Below are 26,252 nucleotides of genomic sequence, written 5' to 3'. Positions count from 1 at the left end.
CACTATCATATGAACTAACTGACTGAGCCACCCCCACCGCAGGAGCGGCATTCGTGAGGATTCTCACATCCCAGCAAAACGACAAGAGCAGAAAAACAGGACAGATGCAATGGTAAGATGTAAGCATGGCTGTGTCTGTGCGACAGGTCAGCTGTGTGGTGGCCACACTACAGGCGACGACAAGAAAACGTGTGCTGACAGCTGTGCCTAGAGACAATGACCAATGGCACTTGGAAAGAGAGTCAAAAGACACAATTCAGTAACAAGTTGTCACACTGGCGAACCTTCAGCTCTGACCTTCCTTTGCTAGAAGAACGGTTATTGTGCCAAAGGTTGTGCCTGTTTACTGAGCCAAAAATTCATATGGATGGCATTCTGTTTTGACATAGAGCCACAGGAAGCTCAGGCTGGCCTGGAACTCAACGGTTAATCAAGGATGACCTTGAATTTGTTTGTTTGTTTGTTTGTTTTTTGCCTCCCAAGTGTTGGGATTACTGGTGTGCACCATTGTGATGGCTTTAAAGAAAATGGCCCTATTAGGAGGTGTGGCCTTGTTGGAGGAAGTATGTTACTATGGGGGTATTTGAGGTCTCCTCTGCTCAAGCTAGTGGTTCAATGTGTATCAGCTCCTTCTCAAGCACCATGTCTGCCTGCACGCTGCCATGTTCCCTGCCATGATGACAATGGACTAAACCTCTGAAACTGTAAGCCACCTCAACTAAATGTTTTCCTTTATGAGTTGCCATGGTCATGGTGTCTCTTCACAGCAATGGAACACTAAGACAACCACCACGCCTGGTTCTTTGTGGTGCTGGGAACTGAATCTAGACAAGACACTTTGTGTATGTTAGGTATGCGCTCTACCAACGGAACTACATATTCAGGAGACAGTTTTTTGTTTGGAGACAGGGTCTCACCATGCAGCCTTGGCCCCTGGAATTCACAGAGATCCACCGGTGTTTGCCTCTCAGGTGCTGGGATCACAGGTATGCACTCACACCTGGCCCTGTGACTGGCTCTCAATGTCACTAAAGTACGGGGTGTGTTTACTTCCCCTTGTCTAGGGTTCTTCTGCCTCCAGTGTCACCTGGAAACGGGCAGGATACGGAGGTACCTGTCGTAACAAACAGGTGACTCCGAACTGTAGCAAGTGTCTCAACCCAGTGCAGGCTGACAGACAGTCTCGGATAGAGCTTCTCAGACACAAACGCTTCTGGGCACAGAGAACGGCTACTAGAAAAGTGAGGGTGAAGACAGGTTCCAGACAGCAGGCCCTGCTGTGACAATGGCCAGGTGAAACTGGAAGACTTTCTGAGTGTTTGCATTACCGCTTACGCCTGCTGGGAATTTATGGTAACCTAAAATAAGCTCCCAGCACGGTAAGAGGTGGCAGATGCTGAGAAAACAGAGGAAAGGCATACACATTCTCACTCTACGGTAGGTTTTTGTTGTTATTTGTTTTTGAGGCAGGGTTTCTCTCTGTAGCTTTGGAGCCTGTCCTAGGACTCACTCTGTAGACAAGGCTGGCCTCGAACTGTTTCTGGCTCCCAGGTGCTGGGATTAATGCACTGCCATCGCCGGGCTCTACTTTAGTTCTTCAGGAAAAGAAAATTCTTTACTTATGAGCACAAAATTATAGGTAAAACAATGTCTACCTTGTTCCCAAGCAGGTCCTGGGGGTCGGTGAGACAGCCCAGCAATGTTGCCACCGCACTCAACAACCCAAGTTCAAATCCCGGAGCCAATTCTACCAAGTTGTCCCCTGGTCTCCACACACTCGCTGCGGTACACTCATGCCTGTCATACACACACACACACACACACACACACACACACACACCACATAAAGTAATAATAACAAAAGGCAAAGGAAGCAGTGACTCAAAAGTTATCCTCAATTCTACAACTGCAGCCTAAGGGGCTGTGTAAGAGCAGCTAATTCCCACGAAGTCAGGCAGAGGTGCCAAACTCAGTGCCCAACACTGTTGTGTGAGCATGAAAGGACTGCAAAGGCATCTTCAGCCCTGAGCACGGGCAGGGCATCAGGCCAGAGTGAGAGGGACTGGCACCGGCTGAGAGACTAAGAAAAAAGTCATGGAGCGAATCTCTCCAGGCGGATGTGAGAAATCTGAGCTACCGTCTGGCCTTCAGATACACGCTGCTCTGGCCGAACTCTGCCCAGAGTTAATTGGCCTGGACTGCTGTTCCAACAAATGAATACAATCCAAGTAAAACACCCCTAACACAAGGAACCAAAGAGAAGGAGAAGACATACTTCTGAGACTACACACACATGAAATGCGATCCTTCTGTGAGCTTTGGCGGAGAGGGCGGATCTGTTGATGTGGAGGACTCAGGAGACGGGGACAGACTTTTCACTAAAATACACCAAGAAAATAGAAGATAAGTATATACACACAAACATACATACATATACACACATACATATGTTGCTTTGAACATAGGTAATTACTATTTAGCGTGTGTGCGTGTGTGTGCATTCATCTGTGCATGTTGTGGGATCAGAAGACAGCTTGGAAATCCAACTCAGGCTGTCAGGCTTGGTGGCAAGTGCCTTTACTCAGAATCATTTCTCCAGTCCAGAGGCCAGAGGAGGACATCTTTAAGACACCATGAAGAGTGGCTTCTGATGCCGGGATCTCTACAGTGCCACAGGGCTGGGAGGGGTGAGGCTGTGCTCCCACAGGGCTGGGAGGGAGGCAGTGAGACTTTTTCCTTCTTTGTTTTTCTGAGACAGGGTTTCTCTGTGTACTTGGTTGTTCTGTAACTCCTCTGGAAACGTGTCTTGCTCACAGAGTATAAGAAGCAAACATGTAAGAGGCCAGGTGTAGTGGTATACACTTTTAGTCTCAGCACTCAGCAAGGAGAGACAGGTGGATCTCCGAGTTCAAAGCCACCCTGGTCTATAGAGTGAGTTCCAGGACAGCCAGGGCAACACAGAGAAACTGTGTCTTGACCCCCTCACCCCCCTACTTAAAGTTTAAGCAGCAACTGCTTAAACAGTTAACAGGTTAAAAGCACACCTAACCCCATTCCCATCCCCCAAAAAGAAAGAAGAAAAAAAGGGTTTTAAAACCACGAGAAAGCTGTGGCTGGAGCCCAGAAGTGAAGAACCTGTGAAGGCCAAGGTTCCACCAGCACGTTCACACAAACCACACAAGGAAGACTGGCAGAGAAGTACCCAAGTGTCCACTCCAATGTGGACCCCTTGGACAGCGGGGTGCTATTCCACTGGTATCAGCCAGGCTGGAGCAAGGACATCAGGACCCAGTCCTGTGAGCAGGAAAAGTTGCCATGTAGGGAGGTCTTGCTTAAAAAGGACTTTGTTTTAAATTATGTAGCTGGGTGTGGGGGCACACTCTTTTAATTCCAGCACTAGGGAGGCAGGGACAGGCGGATCTCTGTGAGTGAGTTCAACGCCAACCTTGTTTACACAGAGAAACCCTGTCTCAAAAACAACGAACAAACACACGTGTATGTCTGCGTAGAAGTGGACGCACATGATCTCTGGTGCTCAAGGCATCGGATGTGGCACCAAACTGCCTAAGAACAGTGTGTGGTCTTAAGCACTGATGATTTCCGAGATAGTGCAAGCTGCCTTGAACTGCCGCAGCCTCTGGAGTATAGGAACTGCAGGAAAGTCCCCCTGCCTGGCTCTTCTAGGATCTTTTTAGAAATAGTTCACTGTGTCATGATTAAAAATAAAATAAAAATCAATCCTCTGAGCCCAAGCCTGGGTGGGGGTGGCAGAACAGGGACAGCTATTTCCTCCTCTCACAATCACAAACCTGAGGCTCACATCCATGTAGCTAAGGCGCCGCAGGAAGACCCCAGTATACTCACTGCGTAGAGTACCCACCAAGGGGAGCGTGGAGCGTGCATGTACCTGTGGTTTGGTTCTCTCTAGGAATCTCAGGAGGTGGGTCTAGAGAAGCAAGAGTTTCCTCCTCTTCATGGTGGCTCTCTACTTCTGGGTGGCCTTCTGCCTGGTGGTTTGTCATCCCCGCCTCTTCTTGAGGGCTAGTGACAATAGACTGGCATGTTAAAGCCTGCAGGACACCATGCAGTTTCTCTTGTTCTTCTGATATGGGGTCTGGCTACATGGCCTAGACTGTTCTTGAATTTGATCCTCTGACTCAGCTTCCCAAATGCGGAGACTACAGCTGTGTGGCACCACATCACACAAGGGCGGGATGTAAAGCCATCCTGATTATGGAGGGAGTGCTAGGCCAGCCTGGGCTACCTGAGACCCTCTCCTAACAAACACCCCCATCCACTCATATTTAATGACTTAATGTTTCTCTTGTAAATAATGCCTTTTTGTTTGTTTGTTTGTTTTGTTTTTTCGAGACATGATTTCTCTGTAGCTTCGGAGCCTGTCCTGGAACTAGCTCTGGTAGACCAGGCTGGTCTCGAACTCGCAGAGATCCGCCTGCCTCTGCCTCCTGAGTGCTGGGATTAAAGGCATGCGCCACCACCACCCAGCTGCTATTTTCTTTCTTATAAAATACAAAGAAAGACCAGAGCAAAGCATCTGTGAAAGCTGCCTATTCAGCACCAGCAATTCTCCCCTTTACCACTTGTGTTTCAGCTGAAGCTCACATGAATCCCTGACTCCCCAAACCAGTATTTTTAATTTTCATTTTATGTATGTGCGTGTTTTATCGTTGTACATGTCTGCATACCATATGCATGCACAGTACCCTCAGAGGCCAGAAGAAGGCATCAGATTCTCTGGAAGTGGAGCTACAAACAGCCATGAACCACCATGTATGGTCTGGGAATCCAACCCAAGTTCTCCAAAAGAGCGGCCTGTGCTCTTAACTGTGAAGCCATTTCTCCAGCCCCTAGCATGTGTTTTTAATACTTTAACACCATTAGATACTGAGTCGGTACTTCAAAACTTTCCTGATACTCTTACAACGCCATGTTAGGATTATCTGATTGAAATTCCAAAAGGTCTACTCGGTGCACTGCCAGACAGCATCTTAATGTGTGTGTGTGTGTGTGTGTGTGTGTGTGTGTGTATGAACGTGTACACACTTGTGGACGTATGCAGGTGTGTGGAGGTCAGAGTTATTGGGTCTCTTCTTCTACTGCTCCTCCCCTTATATTATCTGAGTCAGGGTCTCTTCTTGTACCTGGGACTTCAGAATGGTTAGATGGTTAGATTGGTTGGAACAAACGCTTTTGGGTGTGTATCAGGGATCTGATGTCTTCACATTTGTATGGCAAATAATTAACTCATTTCTCTGGACCCATAAAGTCCACTTCTAATCCAGCAACTAGCCTTGGTTTCATTTTGTTTGTTTTTGTTTTATTGTTATGGTTTCTTTGTGTAGCTCTGGCTGTCCTAGAACTTGCTTTGCAGACCAGGCTGGCCTCGAACTGAGAGATCCACCTGCCTCTCTGCCTCTGTGTGCTGGGACTGAAGGCACATACCACCACCGCTAGGCTTTTTTTGTTTTTGTTTTTTTTTTTTGAGAGAAGGTTTCTCTACGTAACCTTGGCTGTCCTGGAACTCACTTTGTGACCAGTCTGGGTTCAACCTCGGAGATCCACCTGCCTCTGCCTCTAGAGCACTGCCACACCTAGCACTATTTTTAAAGAATCTTACAGCGGAGCTGGAGATGTGGCTTAGCAGTTTAGAGCATTAGGGGCTCTTGCAGAGAGCATGGGTTCTGTCCGTATGGTGGCTCATCATCTGTTAAATAGTGCTGACCTCGGTGGGCACTACACACACATGCAGGGAGAAGACTCACACACATGAAAATAAATACATCATAGAAAAGAGCCTCCCAGCTTCCTGAACAGCCAGTTCCTGTCTTCTTGCTCTTACCTGCAGGGAACATCTTCAAGTGCCTGACCTTCATGCCTTTCTTTGTCAGTCACCCCCTCAGAATTCATTCCATTTGGCTCAGGCGTGTAAAGCATTTCATAAAAAACACTTTCAGTTCTTTGAAGCTACAAAAGACGAAACAGCACTTTTCAGAGCATTTCTGCCACATTTAACGTTAGTAAAGCTGAAATGATCACACCGATTAAAAATTATGCCCCAAATTATATGCTGTCATAAATGTTTGTGAATAAGCCTAGATTAAAGAATATGAACAACAGTCACAGTATTTACTACTGAAATGCATAAAGTCGTTTATACAAAGAGCTGGCACACATTGCTGATGCAGCTATTGGGGAATATTTCTATGATGAACACACCCACCAAATTAAAGAGAGTTATCATTTCCTTTAGATTTAGAGCTCTCTGACTAAGCACACCTTAGTTCCCCTGACCTAGTCTTCCAAGCAGCCCACCACCCTGCCGTATCTGCCACTTCTACCTTTCTGCCGAGTTTCACCTTCCGCGGTTCAGCTTCTTCTAGCACAACAGTTTCTGCTGCCGGAGTTTCGTGATCTGGCTTTCCATCATTTTCTCTGTGGATGGTGTCTAGCTCCTGAACAGTATCCTCCCTCCTCAGAGTCTGCTCAAAAGACAGACAGCAATTCTATTCATGTGCTTACATTTTATTTTATTGTTCTGAACCAGGGTCACATTCCAGGCTGGCCCATAGCTCCCTGTGTAACTCAGGCTGGCCATGAATCTGTAGTGAGTCTTTCGCCTTGGCTGACTTTATGAGTTGGTAGGATTATAGATGGGTCTTGCTATGTAGCCCAGCCTGGTGGGGAAAGTATAATCCTCCGCCAACACCTCCTGGATGCTGCAATTAGAACTTTTGCTACTACTGCCTAGCCTTAAAGCATTTTGTTGTTAGATTTATTCTAATTTTATTTACTTATGTGTATGTGGGTACTTGTGGAACCAGAAGAGTGTTCAGATCCCTTGGAGCTGGGGTTACATGTGGATGTGAACTGTCTGATGTGGGTGCTGCGTACTGAACCTAGCAAGCACTCTTTACCTCTGAGCAATCTCTACTGTACTCCTATTGTTTTGTTTTAAAGATTTGTTTGTTTGTTTGTTTATTTATTTATTTATATTTTATGTATGAGTAGTCTTCAGGCCAGGAGAGAGCCTCAGATTCTATTATAGATGGTTGTCAGCCACCACGTGGGTGCCAGGAACCGAACTCAGGACCTCTGGAAGAGCAATCAGTCAGTCCTCTTAACAGCTAAGCCATCTCTCTAGCCCCTGCTTTGTTTTCTTTTAGAGACAGGGTTTCTCTGCATAGTCCTTGCTGTCCTCGAACTCAGGGACCCACCTGCCTGTGCCTCCCAGTGCTAGGATTAAAGCACGCCTTACCACCACCCAGCTCAGTGCTCTTCTTTTGTGTTTTGTTTGTCTCACTAGGCAGTCCAGGCTGTCCTTGAACGCACTTGAACCCAAGGCATTCCTCCCGAGTCAGTCTCCTAAATGCTGGGGCTACAGGCTTGAACCACCACACCTAGCTTTCCTTCTGTTTGCTTCCTAAAGCATCTTTAGACTGGTACTGTGCACCTGCGCATGTTTTACAAACCAGAGGTTAAACAAAAATGAAGGGAATATATACTTTTCTCCTTCCCTTTCTTTTAAAGTCACCCATTTTACAGTTTGTAAAATGTGCCATGTATATAGTGTTCTGTCTGTTTGTATGCTTGCTGGACATGAAGAGGGCACCAGACCTCATTACAGATGGTTGTGAGCCACCATGTGGTTGCTGGGAATTGAACTCAGGACCTCTGAAAGAACAGTCAGTGCTCTTAACCTCTGAGCCATCTCTCCAGCCCCATGTTCAACTTTTATTTATTTATTTATTTATTTATTTATTTATTTATTTATTTATTTTTTTCATGGTCAACTTTCTGAGTCCACTGGCCACGAGCAAAGTCTGCTCTTATTAGAGGGAAGGAGAGGTGGACCAGGGCAAGGAAGCCCTTCCCGCTGATGCAGCAGGCACAGCATGCTTGGTGGACCTCAGCTAGAGGGGGACACGGGCAGTGAACCACTGAGACAAACGGATGCTGACTACTCTGCTGAGGGGAACAGATGCAGGGCTGTGCACAGTCTAGGTAAGCATCTCACAGCACACACTTCCAAGTTCACGTCAGTTATCAGCCTGACACAGCCTGGAGGTATCTGAAGGAGTCTCGACTGAGAGACTGCCTCCATCATCCTGGCCCGAGGACCATGTTCTGTGGGTAGTACCATCCCTAGGAATAGGAGTCCTGAGTGGTATATATATACCAGAGGAGGGCATCAGATTGAAGATGGTTGTGAGCCACCACACGTGATTGCTGGGAACTGAACTCAGAACCTCTGAGCCATCTCTTCAGCCCCTTTCCCACGGTTTCTACTTCAAGCTCCTGCCCTCAATTCCTGCCTTGGCTCCCATCAATGATGGTTTGCAAGCCAAGCAAATCCTTTTCTTCCTAAGTTGCTTTTGGTCCTGGTGTTTATCACACTACCAGGTAAACTAGGGCAGGGCCTGTCCAAAGCTCTCTGAGGCAAACAGCCATGTTGTAACTTTAGCTTACAGCTGGGAAAATGAAGCCACGGGGGCACAAGAGTCCATTAACTATGTTGGTTCTCTCTCCCCATGCTCCTCTCTCCCCGCTTTGCCCCCCTCTCCTGTCTTCACTGTGTAACCCTGGCTGTCCTGGAACTCTCTCTGTAGACCAGGCTGGTGTCGAACTCACAGAGATCCTCCTGCCCCTGCCTCCTGAGTGCCGGGATTAAGGTGTGAGCCACTACTGGCAGCAGCTATCCTCTCTTGAGCTCAGGGCTATTTTCATTTTAATAAGCTACTATAGCTTACTATTATAACAATCAAATCATGTAAAACAGCTATCTCTATGGAAGAACTATTAAAACCCATCAAACACGTATGTCTATGTGTGTAAAACTCAGCTGAAGCAGCCTGGATGGTGCCTGCTTATAACCCAGCCCCTTTGCAGGCTAATACAGGACCATCTGACTGCAAGGTCAGCTCAAGGACACATGGACAATTAGTGAGACTCTGTCCGAAAATACTTTTCTTTCTTTCTTTCTTTCTTTCTTTCTTTCTTTCTTTCTTTCTTTAAAAATATTTATTTATTTATTTATTTATTTATTTTTTATGTATACAATATTCTGTCTGTATGCCTGAAGGCCAGAAGAGGGCGCCAGACCTCTTTACAGATGGTTGTGAGCCACCATGTGGTTGCTGGGAATTGAACTCAGAACCTTTGGAAGAGCAGGCAATGCTCTTAACCACTGAGCCATCTCTCCAGCCCCTCTTTCTTTCTTTCTTTCTTTCTTTCTTTCTTTCTTTCTCTCTTTCTAAAAGAGTGGATGCTGGCACAGTTTGAAATAGATTCAAGAGATCAGGAGCTGAAGGTCATTTTCAGGGACAGACCTGTGTTAGTCCTCCCACCCCTGACTAAAACAAGGTGAAACTGGGTGTCTTATGCCTGTAGTCCTCATCTGTGGGAGCAGAGGGAGGAGGACGGACAAACTCTGCATCCAGCCCAGGGGTAAGGTTCCAAGACGTCACAGTCACACATCTCAGTCTTGCTGCAAACAGCAGGGACGAAACAGAAACTAGCCAGAGACGGTGCAGTGGGCAAGGGCACTTGCTGCCACGCCTGACAACCTGAGTTCAACCCCTGGAGCCTAGCTGGAGGAAGAGAACCAGTTCCTACAGGTGATCCCTCCATGTGTGTGCTGTGGCATGCACAGCCACACAAATACACACATACACACAATAAATAGATAAAGATCAGTTATGGCATAACCTTTTTGTATACTGTGAGGATGTATCTTTGCAAAAGTGCCGTCTTACTGGTTTAATAAAGAGCTATATATATATATATATATATATATATATATATATATATAAAAAGAGCTATATGGCCAATAGCTAAGACAGAATGAGGTTAGGTGGGACTTCTGGGCAGAGAGAGGGAGAGGGAGAGAAAGAGACAGAAGGAGAGATGAATCTAGACACAGGAGAGACGCCAGAGGACTTGGAAAAAAAACAGGAGTGATGGAGGAAGGTCATTGGTTAATAAAGAAACTGCCTTGGCCCATTTGATAGGCCAGCCCTTAGGTGGGTGGAGTAGACAGAACAGAATGCTGGGAGGAAGTGAGGCAGACGCCATGCCTCTCCTCTCCAGGGCAGATGCGATGAAGCTCCAGCCCAAGATGGACGTACACTAGAATCTTCCTGGTAAGCTACTACCTCGTGGTGCTACACAGATTATTAGATATGGGTTAAAGCAAGATATGAGAGTTAGCCAAGAAGAGGCTGGAACTAATGGGCCAGGCAGTGTTTAAATGAATACAATTTGTGTGTTGTTATTTCGAGGGAAAAGCTAACCATGTGGGAGCCAGGTGGGACAAAAAGCAGGCCTGCCTGCAGCTCCTTCTACACAGGAGGTGTAAGATGGAAGAGAGGTAAAAAGCCACAAGGCAAAATGTAGCTTAATATGAATGGGTTAATTTCAGTTATAAGAACTAGTGGGACAGGCCTAAGCTATAGGCCAAGCTTTTATAATTAATAATAAGTCTCTGTGTGTTTTTTTGTGAGCTGGCCGCTCCAAGAAAAATCTTTCTGCAGATCAGTTCTACCTATGACTTTAGCCTGGCCGTGTGATACAAATTTATCATCTTGGCTACATGGGAGACAGGACAAGAGAACCATAGGTTCAAGGCCTGCTTGGGCTACAGAATGAGTTCAAGGAGATCCCAAACAATTTATGAGGTTTTTGTCTCAAAATAAAAACTTTTACTGAGGGTTGGGGATGTAGTTTTGTGGTGACTGATTAACTAGCGCAGAGCAACAGGAAAATGGTTCCCGTGCCAGGCCTGCTGCTTTCTTTGTAGCCAGCTAAATAAGCCAGTTTTCTTAACAAACGAACAGAAAGGATTGATACATAATAACCAAAAGCAATTCCCTCTGAAGCCGACATACCTGAGTGACCCTGAAAGGATTGTCCCGCACAAGGGAGGGACTCTGTAAGGGCGACTGGTCGGAAGCACTGATGACACTCAGTCCCTTCTTCCTCTCCCGCAGGCAGGCCTGCTGGTGTCTCCTTATCCTCTCCATTTGCTCTTCCACGGTCATCCTAGGCCGAACGCTCTCAGCCAGACACAGCTGTTCCACTGCGCTTCTCGGCCTTTCCTTAAGATAAAAAAACAAGCCCATGAATACAAACGCACGCACTGCCCCCGCCCCCTTCGCTGGAGATGTTCAGTTGGTAGAGCGCTTGCATAGCATGTATTAGGCCCTGAACTGTATTCCCTGCTCCAATTAAACCTCCAATTAAACCAGACGCTTGTTTATCAGTCCAGCACTCCAAAGCAGGAGAGCCATCCTCACCTACACAGAGTTTAAGCAAGACTGGATTACATAAGATGTTGTGTCAAAAACAGATACTTCTAAAAAATATCATGAATAAAAGATTTTATAAGGTAGTTACTTATTTTTGCCTTCAAAAATCAAGTGGAGATTTGAATGCCAGTGAGGGAACATCAGACGGCAGCTAAAGTGACCTCACCCTCAACTGGTCCTGATGGCAGTGGGCAGTGACAGAGGGAACCAGCAAGGGGGCTACCAATGCAGAGGCACAGAGAAGAAGGGCACAGAGAGGGCACTGCTTCAGGGGGATTGGTGAGATGATTCTGCAGTTGGGAGCACTGATTGCTCTTCTAGAGGACCCAGGTTCCAGTCCCAGCACCCACATGGTGTCTCACAACTGTCTGTGGCTCCAGTTCCAGAGATTCTGACACTGTTATACCAATGCACATAGAATACAATATACACATAAAAAAAAAAAGTTCAGGCAAATAACCCAGCACTCAGGAGTCTGAGGCAGGAGGCTCACAAGCTTGAGGTCAGTCTCACTCAGCCACATAAGACATAGGGGACTACAAAGAAAAACAGCAGCAGCAAAAAGCAGGATTAGGAAGACAGCCTGTGGCAGAGGGCTGACCTAGCTGCACAGGCCCTGGGCTCCAGCCTCAGCGCCACAGGAATCAACTCATCCCACTGAGGGTATGGAGACTGAGAGCTGGAACAGCCAAAGGGCAACTGTCTCAGCCTACACTCATGACATTGCTGGCGTTCCTTCTGAGTGCCTCTCTTTCTCTTAACCCTCAAGCCCCAAATCTATATTAAATCATTTTATTAAACCCTACTGAAGCTGGGTGGTGGCGGCGGCACATGTCTTAAATCCCAGCACTCGGGAGACTGAGGCAGGTGGATCTCTGTGAGTTCAAGACCAGACTGGTCTACAGAGTGAGTTCCAGGTCAGTCAGGGCTACACAGAGAAACCCTGTCTTGAAAAAAAACAAAACAAAACTATCTTATTAAACGCCAATGCTACTTTAAAAGATGGAGCTGGGGCTGGGGAGCTGGTGCCGCTGTGCAAGAGTGAGGACCTGAGCCTGTATTCCCAGCACCACGAGAAAGCCAGACACAGTTGTTCCTGTTGAAACCTCCAGGGCTTGGGTGAGGGAAGGCAGAGGGAGACAGGCAGATTTCTGGAGCTCACACCCCGTGGGGTATGATCAAAGAAGATGGCCAGTGCGGACCCTCTGGCCTTCATATACGCACACACACATGCACAGTGGCCTGGTGCAGCCATGCCTTAAGAGGCAGGGGCAGGAGTGTTCTACATTTGAGGCCAGCTAGGGTTACATGTTGAGTCCTGCCTCACTAAACATAAATGTATAAAGAAACAGATGATGTGGCTGGGTGCTTACAGCACACACCTTTAATCCCAGTACTCGGGAGGCAGAGGCAGGCAGATCTCTGTGAGTCTGAGGCCAGCCTTGTCTACAGGTTGAGTTCCAGAATAGCCAGGAGAAACCTTGTCCTTAAAAAAAAAAACCCCAAACAAACACTAAATAAATGGTGTGTCTTCCCTGAATAATGTTACTCCATGTCTTGGAAACAGAAAATGGCATGAAACTCAGATTAGGGGAAATGGGGGAGGGGAGAGAGAGGGCAGAACACTTAAATGACAGGAATTTCTTTCATTTTAAGAGAATGTTTTTAGTCACACGTTAAGTGCCTAGTCAAGAAAACACCCTAAAATATTTTTTGGTTAGCAATAAAACTATAAAACATTATTGTCTCCTAACAGCTGTACTTGAGCAGCATGGTCGCCACATTAATACTGACACATAGCTGTTACTTTCATCTCACAATTATTTCTATTTTGGAGGTGGGGAATTTTGACATAGGGTCTAAAGCAGTCCAGGTTGGCCTCAAACTCAAGGGTACACTGCGGCCTCCTGAGAAGTTAGGATTACAAGCACATTCCCACATGCCACCATTATTATGTTTTTTTTTTTTTGACTTGCTTGCTTTTTTTTTTTTTTTTTTTAACTTAAAGACATGGTTTCACTGCGTAGCCAAACTGTGGACTAAGCCTGATGTTGGCGCTGAGCAAAAGATACTGTGATCGGCTGTCCTCTGAGGTTCTGATTTCCCCACTGTGATGAAAACGTGAAGGGAGGCGGCGATGTTTCTAATCAGACTCTACAAAGGGCAAGCTCTGAGCAGCAGCACGGAGGCCTGGTCTGTACCGTTCTTAGCTCCACCTTCTTCGTCTTCCTCAAGGTCACATAGGAAGCTATTGTCGAGGATTCCGGTGGGGGTGACATCGTTCTCAGAGGAACTCCAACTGGAAAGTGGGAACCTGAAAGTTAAGGCAGTGTAAGTTCCACAGAAGGTTTGTGTCACAGCACGGTGTCCTGGTGACGTCCTGTACTGGAGGCTTTGCTGTTTAGGGATTTCTTGTCAGGTGGGGCTCAGTCTCATCCATGGCCAGTGCTCGGCCTGCCACGAGACCACACCAGCTCTGGTGCCCCCTTGCAAAGTTCTGGGGCTGGAGAGAAGGCTCAGCAGTTAAGAGTGTTTCCTATTGTTACAGAGGACCGGAGTTCAGCTCTCAGCACCCACGTCAGGCAGCTCATGACCCCTGCAACTCCAGCTCCAAGGGCTCTCCACTACCTAGTCTCATCTCCGAGGGCACCCGCACGAGACATACATCTATAAAACGGATAAAGAAAAATAAACCTTAAACACATCAATTCATTATATTTTTAACTCTCTGTGTGTGTGCGTGGTGAGTTTCACAGAGGCCAGAGGCATCAGATCCCCAGAGTTATTAGTGATTGTGAGATGCTTGGCATGGGTGCTGGGAACCAGACTCAGGTCCTTTGCCAGAGCAGTAACCTGAAGGTGTACTCCCAGGTCATGGACACACACATGTGGTTCGGAATAAACTACTCTCTCTCTCTCTTTTTAAATCTCATTAAAAAAAAAAAAACATTTATTATGTATACAGTGTTCTGTCTGCATGTATGCCTGCAGGCCAGAAAAGGGCACCAGATCTCATTACAGATGGTTGTGAGCCACCATGTGGTTGCTGGAAATTGAACTCGGGACCTCTGGAAGAGCAGTCAGTGAGCCATCTCTCCAGCCCCATAACCCACTCTTAATGTGGGAAAGACAGCTGTATTTTCTGCCAACAGCTCTGTAACTGGGGTTTATTCTAGGAATGGAAGTGGAATGATTTAGTATCAATATAGCTCAGTTGTTTAGAGCTCATACTGCTCTAGAGGACCTGGGTTCGGTTCCCTGCACCCACACCAGGCGGCTCACAACCACCCAGAACTCCAGCTCCAGAGGAATCTGATCCTCTGGGCTCTGTGGGCGCCTGGATCACACACAGGCATAAGCTCAGTAAAGTGCCTGCCTAGCACACGTGAGGTCCGATATCCAGTACTGCCAGATCCAAAGAAAAGCAAAACAAACTGAACTATAATCCATTTTAACATCTGAAAAGCAACATGAAGACCAGCTTGGCATAAACTCCAGTGCACAGTGAATCCGAGCCCATTCCAGAAAGGTGAGACAGTCCCAAGGAATAGGAACACGGAGCAAGAGATGCTGAGGACAAGAAGGCAGTAAGACAGTGAGGGTGTTCAAGACCAAAATGAAGCACCTTAGTGACAAACTCTAGCCTCTCTGTCGCTGGAAGTGTGAAGCGTGAGGGAGAAACACATGCAGAGCATGCATAGGCTGCCCACAGTTGCTGCCCGCCCAGCGAGCATCAGCCATGCCTCCTAATCTCTAGCACCTCCTTCCTCTATCAGTGATCAGACCCCATCAGCACTTCACTAACTGGCACACTCTGTAGTCTATAGCTGTAAGAGATGTCCTGTGCTGTGAGTGGCTGCTCTCGCTGTTTCCACCATTGCAGATTGGCAGACGCCAGAAGCATTTCTCCAGCGCCTGTCTGTAGTGAAGTTCTGTAGAACTCCATCCGGCTTACCGTTTCTGTATCGAACAGTCAGTCATTTCACAGCGGTAACATTGCAATGGTTTGGGGATGTGCAGAAGAAAGCATGAGTCTAGTCTCCCTGTTGCAAAACAGAGGCCTGCAGTAGAAAAAGAGGAGCCCCTCCCCCATCCACCTGGGCTAGACTGAAACGCTATCTGAAAAAATAAGGAAGGGTACAAGGGCCGATAGTTCAGTGGATAAAAGTGCTTACCATGCAAGCCTGAAGACGTGAGTTCAACTCCTGGCACCCACATAAAACCTGGAGGAATGAACTGATTCTACGGAACTGTCCTGACCTCCACGAGAGTGACAGGGCATGCACACACTGGATGCACCTCTGTGGGGAGTGGAGGGGATGATGCAGTAGCATCCCCAGAAGGTCATGGACCAACTGCCTAGCACACACGGCAGAAAAAAAAACAATAAAAAACAAGAGACTGCCTCTAAAGTGAGGACCAACCTCTAAGGTTGTCCTCTGACCTCTACATATGTGTCCTGGCATGTGTGAACACATGTACAAATACAGGAAAACACTAAGACAAATGAAATAAAGAGTGATTTGTTATAATGCAATTTGATATGATGGATTTTCTTCATGCAAAAGTCCACCAGCCTACTTCAGATGAGACCTAAGGTTGGTGATGAAGCATTTCACCCCAGCACTAGGGCAGAGATGGGGGTGGGGATGAGGGCGCGGGGAGGGAAGCAAAAGGATGTGAGATGTTTCTAGATGCAGACGAGTCTCCCTCCCAACAGTAGGAAGGAAAAGCAGAAACTGCAAGTGCAGGGCCATGGTTACCGGACCGAGAATGGGGTCCGGGCAGAGATATGACATCCTGCCTACAAAGTTTCCACACACAACCGTCTGAATCCTGTCAGACTACTGTGTAGTGGGAGGCTCTCCGATAAAGAATTACAGCACACCACTGCGCTCCCTATAGGAAACAATCCTAATGGCCTGGAGTCAGCTGGGCAAGACAGTTCTCCAGCAAAGTTGCTGGCTGTGGCTTGAGCGTGCACGTACACACGCACATTCACGTGCACTTGCCAGTGCTCGTGGAGGCCAGAAGAGGATGTTGGAATCTCCTGGAGCTGGAATTACACGTGCCTGTGAGTGGCTTGATGTGGGCGCTGGGTACCGAACCTAGGTCCTCTGGAAGAACAGCAAGCACTCCTCATCACTGAGCCGGTACACCACCCCTAATGGTGACTCTTCTGCCTAAACATTTCTGGTTCTTTTTATTTCATTTTAATTTCTTTAAAAAACACATTTTTTTTTTTTTTTTTTTTTGGTTTTTCGAGACAGGGTTTCTTTGTAGCTTTGGAGCCTGTCCTGGAACTCCCTTTGTAGACCAGGCTGGCCTCGAACTCACAGAGATCCACCTGCCTCTGCCTCCCGAGTGCTAGGATTACAGGCGTGCGCCACCACCGCCCGGCTAAAAAACACATTTTAAAGATTTATTTATTTGATGTGTATGTTTGTATGTGCACATTGTGTGTGCCTGGTGCCCTTAGAGGTCAGAGAGTTTGGATCCTGTGCAACTGGAGTTACAGATGCTGGGAGCTGCCATGCAGGTATCGAGAATTGAACCCAGGTCCTCACCAGGTGCTCCTAATCACTGAGCCAATTCTGCCCCCTTTATGTATGTTCTGGGAGGCAGAGTCATGCTAAGTAGCCCTAGTTGGACACAAACTCAGCAATCCTGTACGTTTGTGTCACCATGTCTGGGTTAAAGCATTCCTTTCTTTCCCCCAAGACAAGGTCTCACTATATAGCCCTGGCTGTCCTGTAGTGAAGATAGTCCTGTCTTCACTACAGGGACCAGACTGACCTTGAACTCACAGAGATTCAGCACTATGCCCAGCTCAAGACATTTTTTAATGTCTTGAGAAATTCAAAGAGATCCCAAAGATTTTAGATATGAGATTATGGACTTACGTCTATGCTGGGTGAGGGTGTACACCAAAATATCTGAAAACAATGTGAACCATGAAAGGAGAAGATAAAATACTGTGAGCACTGACCTTTAACAACTGGAGCTTCCGCCTCAGAAACCGGTTCTGACTTTTCTTCTCCGTTAGATTCATCAACTTCAGCTACTGTGGTCAACTCTGGCTCACTCTTGTAGAGTCTATAATCTGGACCCTTGAATGGAAGACACTTGATTACAACAACAACAACAATAAAAACGACACGGTCATCGTCTACTCTGCACCTCGACTAGGCAGGAGGCTTGGGTCCTGGGCTCAACCGAAAAATAGGGTACCTTCAAAGATGCCAACCGGAAGTGCCAACTCTGACATGGCACAACACATATCACATGGCAACTGAGTACCCCAACTCTGAGAGGGCGTGATACATGTCACGTGCCAACTGAGTAGAAAGACTAATTCAAAGTTTTTCCCCCTTTCTTAGGAATAAAAATTAATTTTAATTAGTAAAACTTACTATTTTAAAATTAAGAATATTCCTAGAAACAAAGTCCCCCCCCCCTTTTTTTTTCTGTGTGTATGGATTGAACCAAAGGCCCTGCACTCACTCTAAAGATTTATTTTATGTACATCAGTGTTTTGGCTGCGTGTTTCTAAGTGTACCACACAGGTATGTCTGGTGTCCAGAGGGACCATAAAAGGGTGTTGGGTTCCCTAGAGTTGCCATTCCGGGTAGCTGTGCCTTGCTATGTAGGTACAAAGAACTAAATGTGGGCTCCTGTGGAGTCAGGAAACTCTCGAGCTGCCTGCAAGTACTTTATCTCCCAGAGTCATCTTTTGGAGGGAGGTCTCTTAGAGCACAGTTGGCCTTGACCTCCTGATCCTTTTGACCTCTAAGCATGTATTCCCATTCCCCCCCACCCCCAGGCTGCACAGCCTACACTGGTTTAGAGCCATAGCTCTCCTGTACCTGCCTCTCTTGAGTGCTGGTGACAGGTGGACACCATCATACCGGGCTCAAAGTTACATTGTTATCACGATCAAACTAAGGCTTAAAAATAACCATACAGTGCAATAAATTTCCATCTAGAAGTAAGTCTGAGTAAGTAACGTTCACCCCAAACTACATTTCTGTCAGAGAATACTTTGTATTTCTCAAAATATTAAGGTCCATTTTCTTGTTTTGCTTTTGGTGACAGGGTCTGCTGGCCTTGATCTCATAATCCATCTGCCTGATTCTAGGTCCCTTACTGTTCTTGCACATGATAGTCTCCTTGCTGCTCACTAAAGCCCTCATTTTCAATCCCTGCTCCCTGTGTCCTTTCAGGGTTTTCCTAAACTGCCCACCTTCCACTCATTTTGCTATTTTCTGTGCTAAATATTCTATTCGCCTCTAACACTCTGAAGTGGCGAATTTAAAATATGGTTAGATCAGAATGTGTAAAGTAACCACTTTATGAATAATGAAATATTAAAATGAGAATATTAAAAAAATGATAAAATGTAAATTGGAAAAACAAAGGGCAATGTTATATGCAAACAAAAAAGCACTAGCTAAAAAATGGAGTTATAGCAAAAATAAGCAGGAGTATGAAATAAATTAATTTTCAAAAATGGGTGGGCATATGAAATCATTCTGTGGCTATTCCAGCCACTTACACAGTGAGATCCATTTCTTGGATATCCTTGAACTTGATGAATCTTCTTTTCTTCAGGCAGATGCACGGGGCCCCTGCTATAACAGAGCAAGGAGCTGCTATCACTGGGCAGAGGGGGGATTATGGGAGGCTGCTCGGTAAAGTCATAGGACCGAGGAAGTGGAGGCCGAGGTGGGACTACTTCCTCTTCCTAAAGATTGTAGAATAGTCACCTTATTTAGATAAGCAGATCGGGTTAAGCATTTCTAAACTGTTTTCATTGCTACATTAACTTAAAGTTACTTTAATATCATTAAAGGGACACTGCCAAGCCAAAAGTCTCACACTGAAAAACCAAAACAATTTCGCATGAGAGTAAACAACGGGGTTTTAAGTGTCATATCTGTTTTCTCCTACACTTACGGGGTAGCTTTATCTACCCAGATAGATTACTATGGGAAATTACTGTAAAACCAGGAGGACTAAAAAAATAATAAAAAATAAAAAATAATATTATTATGTATTTTTGATGATTTTGAGAGAAAAAGGAAAAGAATTTTTTGGCTTTTAAACAAAACTCAAGGCCACAGACTTTTTTTCAGTTAGGTTGACAGTATCTCTTTGTTGTTATAAATTCTCTATGGCATGCATGACCAAGCCAATTTTAGCTAGCAACCATCCTATAAATGTTATCAAAGATAAGAAGCGACGATAAATATTCAAATTACTTAGAAAAAGCACAATGATGTTAAAGCTCTAGCAGATGAAAAGTAGTACTAATTTGATTTTCACATTTAAGGAAGAAAAATCATGTTAGAAATTACTAAGACACTAAATTACCAAGTCAGTGACATTTCAAGATTAAAATGATCTAAATACATTTAAAAGACATTTCTATTTTTTCTTTTTCTTTTTCCAGAGAAAGAGTCATGCTATGTAGCCCAGGCTGGCTGCAAATTTGCCATCCTCCTGCCTCAACCTCCCGAGTACTGGGGTTACAGGTATGCATGATCATTCCAGGTAGGCTAAAAATTATTTATTTCAAGAATAGAGAAGACTAACTTTTAATTTCACTCGTTAACATTTAAAGTTAGTTACAAGAACAAACCAAACTTACCTCGCTTTTGTACTTAGCTGCTGAGAAAGGCTTTGATCCTGCCAGACCTACTGGGAAAATCAGAAAACATAACTATTTATACTAAGAAAACCTTCCTAAACCCGCAGAAAGAATGATTTCAGTTAGCTTACTTTACTTAAGAATTTTAAATTAAGCTGGGCAGTGTTGGCGCATGCTTTTAATCCCAGCATTTGGAAGACAGAAGCAGATAGATCTCTGAGTTAAGAGGCCAGCCTGGTCTACAGCTGTCCAGGACAGCTAGGGCTGTTACACAAAGAAACCCTGTCTTGAAAATCAAAATCAAAAGCAAAGCATTTAAATTAAATGCATTTACTTTGTGTGTGAGGGTCTGCACACACAGAGGTTAGAGGACAGTCCAGAAGTGGGTTCTGTCCTTTCACCTGGTGGGCCTCAGAAATCAAAATCAGTCTCCAGTCCTGCCCGCCAGCGTCCTTCCCCAGCGAGCCATCTGGCCACCTGGTCCCACTTACTCACCCATCCACACGAAGCCTTCATCACTGTCCCCACACCTTCACTGTGTGTGTTTCCAGGAGCTTGCTATGGAGCTTAAGTGTACCCTGCCTCAGCCTCCTGAGTGCTAGGGTTACATGGGTTAGCCCTCAGTGTCTTTTCTTTTCTGGTTTTCCAACACAGGGTTTCTCTGGAACTCTCTCTGTAGACCAGGCTAGCCTCAAACTCAGAGATTTGCCTGCTTCTGCCCCCTGAGTGTTGGGATTAAAGGTATGTGCTGCCAATACCTGCTTTAAATACTAAATTTAAGAAATAGTCGTGGGGCTGGAGAGATGGCTCACTGGTTAAGAGCACTGGCTGGATTCTCAGCGCTCTTCTGGTGGCTTACAATGGGCTGAAAAAGTCCAGTTCCTCCAGTTCCAGGGGATCTGGTGCCCTTGTCTGGCCTCTATGGACACACGTTACACAGACAAACATGGAGACAAAATACCTGGACACATAAAAAAAATTTCAAAAATAACCTTAAATATAGAAAAAGAAAGGATATGTGAAAATAGGTTTCCTCAAGCATTATTATATACTATAATAAAGTATAAACAGTGCTCTCTGATGACAGCAGTCTGGCCATATCCTTTAGAATGCAGGAGGTACTAATTTTCCTACTGTGGAACCCAGTGGGGACTAGCAAGGATGTTGTTATATGCCTAATGGTGCCTGCTACAGAAGGAAGAAGGACTCCAGAAACCGCTCATGTTCAACAGTACAGAGAAGGATCAAGTAGTTAATCTATACAGTGTCACAGGCGGCTAGCATCACATACACTCAGGAGGGGAAAGCCAACCACATCAGTCAGCAGGCTAACAGCAACAGGAACTACAAACATTGGTTGGAAACAAGAAAAGGGAAAGAAAATACAGGAAGGTGGTGTTGACAGCTCCGAGGGAAGCTGTGGTGGTATGGTCAAGATACATTGTGCACAATATGCATGAAACTTTCAAAGAAAAATAAATACTATTAAAAGGAAAAACCTGGGTATGATCACCATCCTTGCTGGGCAGTGGTGGCACATGCCTTAATCCCAGCACCCAGGAGGCAGAGGCAGGCGGATCTCTGTGAGTTCGAGGCCAGCCTGGTCTACAGAGTGAGATCTTTTTTTTCCCACTGAGAAGATTCAGAAGAGATGAATCGCTGAAGTACGGTCAGCATCATACACACAGGGCAAGGCTTTATGCGGCCATGGCTGCCAAACTTCTAATTCTAGTTTATTAACTTCTGTGCCCCATTAAAAAGACAGATTTTTCTAGCTGGACACAGACATGCAAAGCGGACCCACCTGTTTCCGAGGAGCCTCTTTGCTGTTTATGTTTGCTCAAGCCCTCCATGACATCTTGAATTCTCCAAAGTTCTTTTTGAATCTGTGCCCGTTGAATCCCTGCCGATTCGCTCTATTGGTAAAGACGGACAGGTCACTGTGGTACGTGAGCTGGAAATGTCATCCAGGGACTCATGCATTTCAACACTTGGTTTCAGCTGGCAGGGCCTTGCTAGAGGAAGCACACACTAGGTGGAGTTCCCTTCCCATTCTCGCTCTCTCTCCTTAGGCCTGCAGGCCAGCCTCTGGCTCTTGCTGCCACGTCTTCCCGGCTATAATGGCTCTATCCCTCGGAACAGTGAGCCAAGTATAAGCCCTTCTTCCCCTAAGATGTTTTTTTTTTTTGTTTGTTTGTTTGTTTTTTGTTTTTGGTTTTTTCGAGACAGGGTTTCTCTGTGGCTTTGGAGCCTGTCCTGGAACTAGCTCTGTAGACCAGGCTGGTCTCGAACTCACAGAGATCTGCCTGCCTCTGCCTCCCGAGTGCTGGGATTAAAGGCGTGCGCCACCATTGCCCGACTCCCCTAAGATGTTTTTTGACAGGGTTTTCTATCACGGCAATAGGAAAATAACTAAGTCAACAATAAATTGGGAAAAAAAAGTCAAAGTTCTAAGTCTCACTAGTTATAAGTACCTGATGGAGAAAGGTCATTGGTTAAAAAATAAAGAAACTGCCTTGGCCCATTTTATTGGTTAGAACATAGGTGGGTGGAGTAAACAGAACAGAATGCTGGGAAGAAGAGGAAGTGAGCTCAGAGACGCCATGTTCCCCTCTCCCGGGCAGACGCGATAGCTCTGCCCTCTGAGGCACACGCAATGAAGCTCCGACCCAGGATGGACGTAGGCTAGAATCTTCCCAGTAAGCGCACCTAGCGGTGCTACACAGATTATTAGAAATGGGCTAAATTAATACGTGAGAATTAGCCTAGAAGAGGCTAGATAGAAATGGGCCAAGCAGTGTTTAAAAGAATATAATTTGTGTGTTGTTATTTCGGAGCATAAGCTAGCAGGAGGCCAGGAGCTGGGGCGGCAGGAACGCGGCCCGCAACTCCCACTAAAAGTACCCAGGATATTGAGGATAAAACATGTGAACCTATGAAATAAAAAGAGAAAAAGTTTCTCTGACACAAGGGTGCTAGGTACACGTCTGCAGTGTGCTTTCTTCATGGTCCCAGAAAGGCACACTCTGAGAAGGGAAAACAAGAACTTACCATTCCTAAGGTAAAACAAGATAGATGCAAGTCCCTGAGGACAGAGAGGAAGCCACAGGCGGTTCTCCGTGGGCTCCCTCACTACGGGTCCATTCTCACTGGTTCCCTATTCATAGCCAATGGTGGTGGGGAGTGTGCTGGACCAGCACAGCCCTCCTCACTACCCCAGCACTGGACTGCAGAAGGAGGAGCCACTCTGCGCTGCTGGGTCAGCCACAGGCGCTAGTGTGTTGCTTCTTCTGCTGGTGTGGACAGGAGCAGTTTAGTGGTCCGGCTGATGCTGAGTACTTCTCAATGCCCTGGGGATCACCTCCTCCCAACCCTTATTATACAGGGCTCGATATTATTTGTGGTTTCATGATTCACTGAAAGGCATGGGACCTATTCTGAGGATAAGGGCTCCTGTGTTACTTCCTAAATTCTAGAACATAAGAAACACTGGATTGACAGAAGTAAATAAACGTGTTTGCAATACAAACACCAATCACTACTGTGACTCTGCTCTGGTAATTCACTTTTCTACTTCTAATATCCCATATCATGCTTTTAGGCTAAAATCACAGAGCTGCAAGACTTTGTTCCAACTGTATGACCCTTGCAGGGAAATAGTAATTGTCTTGGGGCTGGAATGACGGCTTAGCACTTCAGAACACTTCCAGAGACCCCACACTGGAAGGCACACAGACACCTCCAATACTTAGTCCAGGAGATCCAATGTCCTCCTCTGGCCTTCGAGGGTGCCCACATAGGTGACATACACATTGTCTCAGCAGCTGTCCTGTTGCTGTGAGGAGACACCATGACCAATGCAAACTCTCCCATAAAGAAAGCATTTATCTGTGGGCTCGCTTACACTCTCAGGTTAGTCCCTGATCATCACGGCTGGAAGCAGACAGGCATAGTGCTGGAGCAGCAGCTGATAGCTTTATACCCTGATCAACAGGCAGAGAGAGACACTGAGCCTGGTGTGGGCTGGGGTGCACCTTCTCCAACAAGGCCACCCCTCCCAATCCTTCCCAATTCAATGTGGGGGTCTGTGGAAGAGCAGCAAGTGCTCTGAAGGGCTAAGCCGCCAGTCATTCCAGCCTCGAAAAAATATCATTGAGAAATAAACAGTATTTGATAAATAGGTCTGGTGCGGCACATTTATAACGTCAGCATCTGCAAGAGCCACAAAGGCGACACTTACCAGAGGAAAAAACAAAGCATATAACGAACAATTCTGTATCAGCCATCACTGATGACTTGTGAGCACTGAACCTGACAGAAGCTGAGCGCTGAGACCACAGTGCTGTGAGCACTGAACCCAGTACTGAGACCACAGTGCCGAGGGAGCACCATGCTGAGGGAACCATGTCCAACACCAAGAAGCACAAGCACCTTAGGGCTCCTCAGGGGTCAGTAAAAGGCAAAGACGAGGAGCGGACTGTCACTGAGCTGCTCAGGCTATAGCAGTCCACCGTAAGCAGAACGCCCGCCAGTCCTACCTGCACTTCCCCAAGGCGATCAAGCTGCTCCTGCATCTGGTTCCTGGTGACAGTCACATCATATTCTAACTTGTCGTATTCTCTCCAGGCTCGTTCCAGCTCCTAAAGTCAAAGCATTCATTATTTTACAAGGGGACCCAAGTTTTAACGGCATTATCAGTATACTTAAATCATCCCAAGATTTCAGGAAACTATGGTTTATTTTGGGCAAAATAAAAATATCTTTTGGCAGTGCTGGAGCCTGAAGCCAAGAACATAGTAAGCAAGTGTTTTATTGAGTTACACCTCCAGCACCCAAACAAAACTGCTACAACTCACTCTCCTCTGTGGTTTCCTCTTTTTCAAGGCACAGTTCATTCAGAGAAAGCATGTGGTGTTATTTCAGAGTCTGGTTTATTTTATTTAATGCAATGACTTCATTCAGTTCCATCTATTTTTTCTGCAAATGTCATGATTTAACCTTTATGGATGCAAAAAAAAAAAAGTTCATGGTGTATATATGGTGTATATGTATGGCATTTATTAGATTATGCATATCCAGGCATATCTAGGCTTGTTCCATTTCTTAGCTCTTGGATGAGCATGTCTCTGTGGTGTGCTGACAAGTCTTCTGGGTAGATCCCCAGGAGTGCAGTGGTACAGTTGCATCATCTGCTAATTCTATCCTATCCTATTCTATTAATTTATTTGTTTTTTTCAAGACAAGGCTTCTCTGTGTAGCTTTGGAGCCTGTCCTGAAACTTGCTCTGTAGACCAGGCTGACCTTGAACTCACAGAGATCTGCCCGCTCTGCCTTCTGAGTGCTGGGAATAAAGGTGTGTACAGCAAGTTTGAGAACAGCCAGGGCAGTTACACAAAGAAACCATGCCTTGAAATCCCCCGCCATTCCCCAAGCCCCCTAAAAAAGAAAGGTTCTCACTAAGTTGCACATGCCAATTCTGAACTGACTCCACTATCAGGTAGTTCTTGAACTCCGCGAGCATCCTGCCTCAGCCTGAGCTCAGCGAGCATCCTGCCTCAGTCTTCTAGTGCTTTGACACCAGGTCCAGAGCCAGGACTTCCAGGCTTCTGGGAAAACTGCAGTACTCACAGCAGTGGCTCGGGAGAGTTCTCGACATGTGCTCAGCAGTCCGTTTTGCAGGTCATCCCTCTGCAGCACCACGGTCTGGATGGCGGCTGGGTTGTCTGCATTCATCTCTATCTCCTGGCTGGCAGACAGCAAGGCCTGCTCGAGTGTGTACTGTTGGGATAAAGAGGATACACTCCTGTAACTGTGGCTACCTGTGTCGTTGTCTCCGGCACAGGCAGCAACACTGACTGGACATAGTAAAGGGAATGGCCCTACTTTCTCCTTGTGGAGCTGCTGCAGCTTCTCCTCCAGGGCGCGGACCACTTTATCCTGTTCACACAATCTGCTTAGTTTGGCCTAGAAGAGAAGACGTCTGTTGTTAGCAATTTAAAGTCTTTCCCGTAAGAAAGGGAAGGGAGCCATTTAAAACAATCATAACAATCATGGAATATTTAGTAGAACTTTGTAAAAATTAATTCTTTTAATTGAAAAATTTTTTTCATGCACTATACTCTGGTTACACTTTCCCCCTTCAGGGCATTCTCATGTCAATGAGAACCACCAACAGTAATGTGGCAGGGAACACAGCGCATGCCTTTAATCTCTGGAGACAGAGGCAGGCTGATGTCTCCAATCAAATAAACAATAGACAGTTACAGGGTGCTCACACA

At 46.0% G+C, this 26,252-nt stretch overlaps 1 protein-coding gene across 26 annotated transcripts in view; it reads right to left on the bottom strand.

Annotated features, from left to right (window-relative positions):
- Plekha5 (pleckstrin homology domain containing A5) overlaps positions 1 to 26,252 on the bottom strand; it is a 167,307-nt gene that overhangs the window by 2,357 nt on the left and 138,698 nt on the right. For 10 of the 26 annotated variants that reach the window (XM_041678866.1, XM_041678902.1, XM_041678927.1 and 7 more), the window contains 13 exons: positions 25,858 to 25,938; positions 25,603 to 25,752; positions 24,513 to 24,614; positions 21,779 to 21,890; positions 19,975 to 20,024; positions 18,880 to 19,068; positions 17,314 to 17,434; positions 13,526 to 13,638; positions 10,905 to 11,114; positions 6,360 to 6,500; positions 5,861 to 5,985; positions 3,908 to 4,041; positions 2,276 to 2,378 (listed from right to left, as the gene is read on the bottom strand). In XM_041678866.1, coding sequence (XP_041534800.1) covers positions 2,284 to 2,378; positions 3,908 to 4,041; positions 5,861 to 5,985; positions 6,360 to 6,500; positions 10,905 to 11,114; positions 13,526 to 13,638; positions 17,314 to 17,434; positions 18,880 to 19,068; positions 19,975 to 20,024; positions 21,779 to 21,890; positions 24,513 to 24,614; positions 25,603 to 25,752; positions 25,858 to 25,938 — 1,623 coding nt within the window. In that variant the 3' untranslated portion in view covers positions 2,276 to 2,283. The remainder of the gene's footprint in view (positions 1 to 2,275; positions 2,379 to 3,907; positions 4,042 to 5,860; positions 5,986 to 6,359; positions 6,501 to 10,904; positions 11,115 to 13,525; positions 13,639 to 17,313; positions 17,435 to 18,879; positions 19,069 to 19,974; positions 20,025 to 21,778; positions 21,891 to 24,512; positions 24,615 to 25,602; positions 25,753 to 25,857; positions 25,939 to 26,252) is intronic. The other 16 variants (XM_041678974.1, XM_041679000.1, XM_041678983.1 and 13 more) reach the window with 4 other exon arrangements.

Source organism: Microtus oregoni, unplaced genomic scaffold (assembly GCF_018167655.1).
Source record: "Microtus oregoni isolate MIOR12 unplaced genomic scaffold, Mior012 000002F_ref0000024, whole genome shotgun sequence".
Classification (NCBI taxonomy): Eukaryota; Metazoa; Chordata; class Mammalia; order Rodentia; family Cricetidae; genus Microtus; species Microtus oregoni.
The sequence above is the reverse complement of the archived record's forward strand: the minus strand, read 5'-3'. Positions and strand labels throughout refer to the sequence as shown.